The sequence below is a fragment of the Vipera berus genome (assembly GCF_964194415.1).
Source record: "Vipera berus genome assembly, chromosome: 1".
In the NCBI taxonomy this organism is placed as follows: domain Eukaryota; kingdom Metazoa; phylum Chordata; class Lepidosauria; order Squamata; family Viperidae; genus Vipera; species Vipera berus.
Genome location: NC_138202.1, coordinates 161,681,490 through 161,690,255, shown reverse-complemented (window position 1 = coordinate 161,690,255; position 8,766 = coordinate 161,681,490). Strand labels below are relative to the sequence as shown.

The 8,766-nt window shown below is 42.9% G+C and overlaps 1 protein-coding gene across 1 annotated transcript; it reads right to left on the bottom strand.

Annotated features, from left to right (window-relative positions):
- Window positions 1–803: 803 nt before the first annotated feature.
- On the bottom strand, window positions 804–7,440 carry HOXD3 (homeobox D3; the record flags this gene model as incomplete). Its single annotated transcript, XM_081320490.1, has 3 exons — window positions 7,390–7,440; window positions 4,182–4,804; window positions 804–1,558 (listed from the first exon to the last, which is right to left on the bottom strand). The coding sequence occupies exons 2-3, from the start codon at window positions 4,723–4,725 to the stop codon at window positions 804–806; spliced, it is 1,299 nt and encodes a 432-aa protein (XP_081176616.1). The 5' UTR covers window positions 4,726–4,804; window positions 7,390–7,440.
- Between the last annotated feature and the right edge of the window lie 1,326 nt (window positions 7,441–8,766).

Here is an 8,766-nt window from a genome sequence, read left to right as displayed (position 1 = left end):
TGTGATAATGTTTCAATTTTGTATTAATCTATGACTTGACTTACAATTTGCTTAATCCTTACATAAACTACAAACACCAGCCACTGTTACAACTGTTCAAAACTACTCTTTCTATTTCAGATCAAATATACTAAATAGGTGAAAATGTATAGTTATCAAAGACCTGAATTAAACTTTCAAAATTAGGGAGAAGGGAATGAAGAAATTCTACAAATATCCACATAAATACATTGAAGGCCAAGATTAAATAATGAGTAATTTTTAAAAAGTTATTAAAATAATAAATACATCTTATTTAAGTCCAAAGCAATTGTCCACATTGCTGAAAGATTCCATAAATTAACTTCTCTGGAATAAGGTCCTCATTTTGGTCCCAAATGTCTTAAACTCCTCATCGGTACTCATGATTTGCTAATACTAACAAATTTCTACAACTTACTTTCCAGTACATCTTTACCAATTAATATTCCCTTGTGGGAATTATTTTTAAAGGATATTGCACTGTCATGCTTTAAAACTTTTTTTTTAATTCAAAAAGAAAGGGAAAAAAAACCATAGAGTTTAGGAGTTGTCAATGAAATAAACAAGATAATTTAGCTGCTACTGGACACACACGCACACACACAATCCACTAACACTCAAGATTCTGAAAAATAATTATCAGGAAAAAGTGAGGTAATTGAAACATGAGGATCTCTTTCTTTCTCTTTCTTTCTCTTTTTCTTTCTTTGTTTCTTTCTTTCTCTGCTTTTTTTTCTTCCCCCCCCTTTCTCCCTCTCTTTCTCTCCATACGTTCCATTCTACTACAGATGTGTTAGTTTGGGGGCTTCCTGAATCCTTCCCTGAGATGTGTGATGAGAAGTGAGATCTGTATAGGTGGGGTGGGGGTCACAAGGTCCATGATGATGGTTGCCGGGGATCTGAGCAGCGCAGCTATAGTCCACACTAGCAGAAGAAGGGTGAGAGAGATGGCTGATGTTGAACATCGGACCGGAGGCTGGCATGGAATCCACGAAGTTCCCTCCAACGTAGACAGGGCTACCCTGCAAACTAGGATTGGCAAAACCACCCCCATTGCTTTGCATGGTGTGGTGGTCGTACTCAGCTCCAGGGTATCTTTTCTGCTGGGGCAAACAGCTGCTGAGCGGAGCAGTGTAGGCAGCCAGGCCATACAGATTTTGTTGCGACTTGGCAAAGGAGGTTGGTGATGGGGCAGTATCATAGCTCAGGGTCCCAACACTGGGCAGCTGGCTGGTATAGCCAACATGACTGGGACCGCTTAGGGGTGGACTTCGGTCTGGAGACTGGCCAACCGGGGAGTGCATAATCCCTTTGGCTTTCTGGTCCTTTTTGTACTTCATCCTTCGGTTCTGAAACCAGATCTTGATCTGACGCTCAGTCAAGTTGAGGAGGTTTGCCATCTCCACACGGCGCGGACGGCAGAGATATCTGTTGAAGTGGAATTCTTTCTCCAGCTCCACCAGCTGAGCGCTGGTATAGGCTGTGCGGACTCTCTTGGAAGCTGGGCCAGGCGGGCTCTTGTCTTCACAATTCTCTCCTGTCAAAAAGAAAGAAAAGACATAGGTCAATGGGCTGCTTGAGTTACCCCACTGGGTGGCATCCACCATGCAGAGTACCCTGGCAGATGTGGGCAGAGGTTGTTGTAGAATGGGAAATGGAAGACACTTTGGTATTCCAAAGCTGCAATGGACTGAATGCCAATATGAAAACAACTCTGAATGCCCAGTTCAAATCCAGCCATTCACATTGCACTCTGAACAGACACAATTCAGTAATTTTCAGAGTAGTCTCTGGGGTAGATGATCAATGCAGGGCACCAACAGCGCCACCATCACTGCAGTTTCAGCAAGGCTGTATTCTCTTCCCTTAATTCCTACCCTCCTCCCTTCCCTTCCTTTTGAAGCTGGATTTCACAGTAAATTCAAAAGAGCCCAGGTCTCAGCGCTTTGCACAATTGCAATCAATATGCGAAGGCCCCTGCCTCATAATCAGGGAAAGCAAAAGGCATGCCAAGGGACACTTCCAACAAAGCCTTAGATCACTTTGGTGTTTCCCTTCTCACCAGACCTACCACTGAAATTCTTAAGTCTTCCACCCCATCTCATCCACTCATTCCACCAAGTGGATAGCAAGAAACTAGGTTCATCTCTTTACCTATTTGGATAGCAAGTGATTGAAGCTGGATGCTGGGCTGGGGGTGGGGTGGGAGGGGCCTCAAAGGGATAGGAAAGTTCCAGTTTCTGACAAGAGAGCCGTAAATCATCTAATTTAATTGGAGAAATCAATTGATCCCCTGACAAAACACGGGAAGGTCCTGTCGAAGGGATCCAAACAGTACAGGACCCAGGCTCCAAACTCTGAAGACAATGCAGCAGCGGCTGCTAACTGCTAATGAGAGAGCCCCAAGTGTGTTGATTATCTCTGAGATAGTACTCTAACTATTGGGAAGGCTGCTGAGCTGGGGATTCCCATGGGAAAAACAGAGAAATATCTCCCCCCCCCCCCGCCCTTTCTCCCTCACCCAACTGAACAGCAGTTTCAAAATCAGAAAGAGCCACCTATCAAGATGTGGTCTCCACTGCTCCTCCCTCTTTCTGCACATCAGGCAATTTTGAAAAGGGGAAGAATGTGGGGGCAAATCAAGTAAAGACCCAGCACTTCCTCCTGCTGGATTAGAGGGTCACAGCAGGGTGGCCTCTGAGAAGGCCACACCCAGTTGGAGCCACAGTATCATCTCTCAATTCATTATCCACTTTGGAATAACTAGCATTTAGTAGATGCTCAAGAGGATTTTGTAGATTCTCTATAAAAGAAACTGAGAGGGATGATCTGCTAGAGACAGATACCATAGGAACAAGGCCAGCCCTATCATTAGGCTGAGCAAGGCAACTGCTCCAGGCTACAGATCTATGCATATCACAAAGGGCAGTGGTTTATCATTTATTTTGTAATGAGGTGGTATAGAGAAGAACTGGAGGGATTTCTTTTTCTTATACCATAATTGGTTGTCTAATTTTGAGTAGAATACACTATGACTTGGACAGAGCTTGGGAAAGTATAATTTGGTCCTTGGCTTCAAGCAAGGATCTTACTAACTAACCCTGGCTGTAAAGCTTGTTTGTTATTTTTTTTAAAAAAAATAAGCTTTAAGCAGCATGGTTAATATTTAGTTCAGAGTTGTGATGCACTAGCATAAATGCTCTTTGAAAAAGAAAAGATGTATTTTAAAAATAAAGAACATCTGGCAACCTATTTTGAAAAATACATTGAGTTACTCAACTTTGAAATACTGTAACATGGGGAGTGAGCTCCTCAAATATCTCATTTCTTTTCTGTTCAATTTACGAACTCAGCCACATAAGAACTAAATCCCATAGGTTTATATAGGACATTTTCAGGTACATGTTCTTACACGAAAAGTGGCACTGATTTTAAAGTTTTGTTTCAGGAGAGAACTTATGAGGAATCCTGCATTATCGAGTCTAGAAGAGGAATACATTTTAAACAGGGATGGGTTGACGTTACAAGCTGTGCTTATGTCTACAAGATGTCTCCACTCAGCTGTAGGCCTAGGAGAGACAGATAAGTTTCAAAAATTGGGATGTGACACCACAAGTCTTTTCACCAAGTTCCTTCAAGATTCACCTGGGGGCAGAATCGTGAATCCTGCCTACAGAAGCTTAAATGTTAATTTAAGGCTGCTTTCCAATCCAAACTAGTGTTCTTAAAATGCGTTAAGATTGCAATTCCTATCATGCCCAACCAGTCCCACCAAAAGGCACCAAGTGTGGAAGGAGAAATGATGCCTTTCTCTGGCAGTTACAAGAAGTGGCCTTGACTGATAGCTCAACAAATGGCTCTAAAAGGGCAATAAAAGAATTCATTATGCTTATGCAGTTATTTATTTGCTTTTAGGGCATTCTTCCTCTCAGGCAGAAGAAATGGCTGTCAGGAGCCACCACAAAATGGTGTCTCCGTTTCAGAGGCAGACTGCTTTCCCCCAGTATCAGTGTAGTAGCCAGCGGATGCGGACGGACTTTGGGTCTCTTGTGTTTAAATGACTTCCATGCGACATCGTCGTCCTCTCCGATGGAGCTGGGGAGGAAGAAACCCCGCCCCGCTCCCCCCATCACAGGTACCCAGGTAAGCGAGCTGGATACCTGCTGGCGGGCAGCTGTTCTTCTGCTTGGAGTTCTGCCGCGATTCCTTCATCCAGGGGAAGATCTGCTTACTAATCGTGGCCGGGGAGCCGTTGGAAGAATTAGGCCCGCTTTTGCCCTTCTTGGCAGAGCCCGCGTGGGCGGCGGCGTTGTTAGGCGGGGAGGGAGAGGGCAGCGTAGGGGGCGGGGGCGGCTGAGGAGGCGGCTGCTGGTCGCCCAGGCCCGGCGGCGGCGGCTGAGGGACCCCCTGGCTTCCTCCGCCGGGGCGCATGCAGCTTCCGCCGAGCTCCGAGCTCTTGTGGGCAGGGGGCGCTCGGATAGGGGCGGCGCTTTGGAGGGAGCAAGCCGACCCGGGGTAGTCAGTTTCCAGAGCGGGCTGGGCGTAAGGCTGGGGCGGGCCTGTAGTGTAGCCGTAGGCGTCCGCTTTGGCGTAGCCGCCGCTGCCGCCGTAACCCCCGAAGAGCGTCGAGTTGTCGTAGTAGGCCGTTTTCTGCATCTTGGGCTCTGCGGTCGCCAAGGCCTCGGGCGCCTGCTCAAACAACATTGACCGTCACGGCCCTCCCGTCGCTCGGCCTTTGCTTCCTCGAGTCTTGGGCTCCGGCCAGTCGCTGCCTGCGAAACACCTGGAGGACAGAGGGGGAGATGAGAAGCCATTTGAGGCGGGAGAGCGCACATGTCTGGAGGCGTGACTGGGCCGTGTCCCCTGTTTCCTCAGACATGACGTTGCTCTGTTTTTGAGTTAATAATAATAATAATAAATAATAAACCTTTATTGTCAAAGTACAACATGTGTACATTGAGATTAGCAGAGCCTCCCCCCCCCCGCTCTCTCCCCCCAACACACAGTGACAACAAACCCTCCATCCCACCACACTATGTGAACCAACTGCACCACACACCGGCCTCCCAAGTCAATTCTGCATAAGATTATGTCCCATTTAAAAGCCTAACAGCCCACGGATAAAAGCTATTTTTCAGCCTGTTGGTAGGGCTGGCTATATTCCTATATCTCCAGAGCGGGCACAAGACTCTTGTCACTCTCTCACCCCACCTCGGTTACCTTAATCCAGGCACCCAGTGACAGGCCAGCGTGATGTTGAAGCACATTTGCCCTGGTTTTAAAGTCAAGCAAAGGAGTGGAGGAGGTTATCACCTGGAAATGTTATTCTCACTCTGATACATGGAAGTGTAGGATAAATACGATTCCTGTCATTTGGGCCATTGGAATAGTCCCCAAGGTGTTCCTTGCCTTTACATATAGCACAACTGTCTATGGACCAGAAACTTAATTCCAGAAGAAAGCTATCTTGAGGTCTTTTAAACCCACGTCTGTACAGCCAAGAACACCTGATTGTCTACAAATTCTGTACCTCATCACAATACAGAAAGAACTACAAACCCCATGGTGTTGGCTTATAGAGCACAACCTGCCAATGACGAGCATGGGTTCAAACAGCAGAATCCCATTAGGTCACTCCTTCCTTAATCATCACAGACCTAAAGTAGTCTAGTCTAGCATTTGACTTATCTGTCCCTCCACAGCAAGGAAGTCCCTGTCATTTATGGGTGATTTCTGCTGCTGTGCTCTATACTTGCATGTTCACCCTTGAGTACACACATAGCCAGCCATCCAAGCATTTCACACATTTCATCATTGGCCTCACTTGCCAACTTACTTTCTCCTTTTTTCCCTCCCATCTAAGCAGATACCTGGCAGTTAGCTATTCGTAGACTACATCCCCATCCTAAACAAAGTTACATGTCACAAATGCCATTGAAATCAACTGCTTTCTCTTCCAATATAAATACTGAGAATCAGGGTATGCAGAGAGTAGTCCTGATTCAGTCAAGGTCTGCAACTTACACTCTTGCGCTCCCATTCAAATAGAGGTGTGCCTTTACAAAATCCAGGAAAGTAGAAATATAAACTTAATCAACCTCAGGCAAGCAAAAAGGCACAAATGTTTCCATACAATGTTTGGGTGATACCTTCTTTTGCCTAAACTGATAGTTTCCAAAGGTCTTAATCTAGAATACCTAACATGCCCGCCCTGTTTGGTAGGATAAAACAAGAATTACAATCTTACAGACTTGGAGAATGCCAGTCCTTAAAAGCTAATTTAAGATGAAATACAGTATTCCTCACTGCTTTCCTGGAAAAGTATACATTTGAAAAACATCTTTGGGGGGGGATTTGATATTGGCGTTATTTATTGTTAAAAAGGGGCCAGACAAGTTATCTTAGTATCAGAGTGAGCCTCAGAATTGGTCACATTGGGCAATAGGAGGAGGTAATTTTAATATAATTCTTATACATAAACCTGGAAATCTAGGGTGAAGTTTGCTGGCCACCCCTCTTAAACAAGCAGCCAGCATTTTATAATAATATTTGATGCAGTCGATCTTAGTACAGTATATTAAAAGCTTGATGTTTTTCCCTCACCACCCAGATGGCATCATACCTTATCAGTCTGAAACAACAAAGAGAAAAATAAGGGCAACAATAGAGGGAAACAAGCTGCTTTAAATATAGTGATTAATATCATTGGTCCTCAAAAGTGATGATGGTTTATAGAACAAATCAATCTCCTGAGGAAGTCCAAAAGACTCCATCATCCAGGCTCCCCAAAAGATAACCAATCTCTATTATAAACTGCATTTAATTACTTGCTTACTTTAAAAGGTGATAGACTTTTAGCAAAGAATGGAGAGTTGTTGCCACTTAGTCTGCCTTGTTAAATAACAATCTGCTATTAAAAGGAAATGTTTATTTAAACTTTGTCTTCATTTCATCCTACAGTTTCACAATGCAGTCTTGCTGCTTCTGTGTGGATCATTTTTAATTCTTTTTAGGAAATATAAAGTCTTCTCTACTTTGTTGTACTCAAGTATATCTGTATCCTCAGTGTTTGATTGCTATTCTGTTTTGGTATAAATATTAACTAACATTTTTTTTTGTTGCGTTTTCTCTTTCTCCCCCTTCTCTTGTTTTGTTTTCCCCCAAGTTGCGCATGCGTGCATTAATAACCAAGGGTGACATGATGGATTGAACCAGAACTGGAACCTGAAAAACCAGAGAAAAGTCGATCTGTATTGTAAATCCTGACTCTTAGCGTTTTGTTTTGTTTTTCCTGGGAAGAGTTCTAAGAAGTTAAAGTGTAACTAAGGGCATTCAGTAACTTTCATTTGCAATCTAAAGAAAAAATACCTATGTCAGCTACCTTCTTTTCTGTTTCAGACATATTTCAGCAGAGGTTTGTGGTGGTGTAATTTGACCTAAAAACTACATAAAATAAGGAGATTATTTTCAGAGTATGCTTTTCATTGAGAAGCTGTTCTGTGGGTTTATTGCCATGCAGAAAATCCCATTTCTGTTTCACACACACACACACACAAATTAATCATATACAGAAGAGAGGTTTCTTTTCCCCAAATATTCATAATGGTCTATGCATTGTTATTTCTGTGCTGCCTTCTGTGTATAAACATGGCCTTCGATGTTTGGGAGAAACATTAAGATTTCCTTTCTCACTGTTAAGGGGTGTCTCTATATCTCTTTAGCTCTATATGGGCTAATGACATGAAATATCTTGAGAGATGGGGGGGCAGGAGAGAGGGAGAGGGAAAGGGAGGGAAGGGGGAGGGAGAGAGAGAATGAAAGAGAGATAATGATGGATTTAGCTTGGCAAGGGCAGACTTTTCATTTCTGTTCATCCACTGTGTGACCCTGGGACCACAAGTCTATCTGAACAGAAGTTATCTAATAGATATCTTTGGAGAAAATTAGAAATCAGGCTAAGTACATTAATAAATAAGTAAATGCGTGTTAATTGATGCTTGGTTTCAAATGTACAATGCATTTACATAGAAGTCAGACCCATGCATTTAGTTTTAAGCAAAGTGTTTAAGTCTGAATCTTCTCAAATACATTTGCTAAGTGTCCTATTTTGTAAGAAGAAAAGTAGCATCAACAATCTGGAAAAACAGGTAAATATTAAAAACCCGGCTTAATGTTTCCAATTTAACTGTACTTATAAATAAGCATCAAGCAGTTTGGTGTTATGCCTTGTTTATTCAGAAGGCCTACTGGGCTCAATGGAATAAATCCATGGCTAAAGTGTAGGGGAGGTTGCACCACAGGGATCATAACTATAAGGGCTCCATTCCTAATGCTCTAAAGTTCAGTTTCTCCAGACATGGCCCTAATATAGTTTACACATAAGCTCATTAAGTGCTGAACACATAAGCCATTGAATCTAAAATGCATTTTCCATTGTTTTCACTTTAAATCACCACTTTAAATCATTGAACTTTTGAGTCCCCAAATAAACTCAAGAATTGTTGGTGTTCAAATTGAAGCAGGGAAAATGATTAGTTTTTTTGTGATCATTTACATTTTTATTTTCAGATAACAAAGTTAGAATCACAGATTCCAGGCATTTAAATTGGTTTGCAAATGTGGTACATAGAGACCACAAAAAAGGAGTTATTAATTCTTCTGAAACTTTTGCATTTCTGTAACTGGTTCGTAGTAAAGATACTGATATCCTTCCTTTCACATTTCAAAAAACTTTTCAGGTGTCAC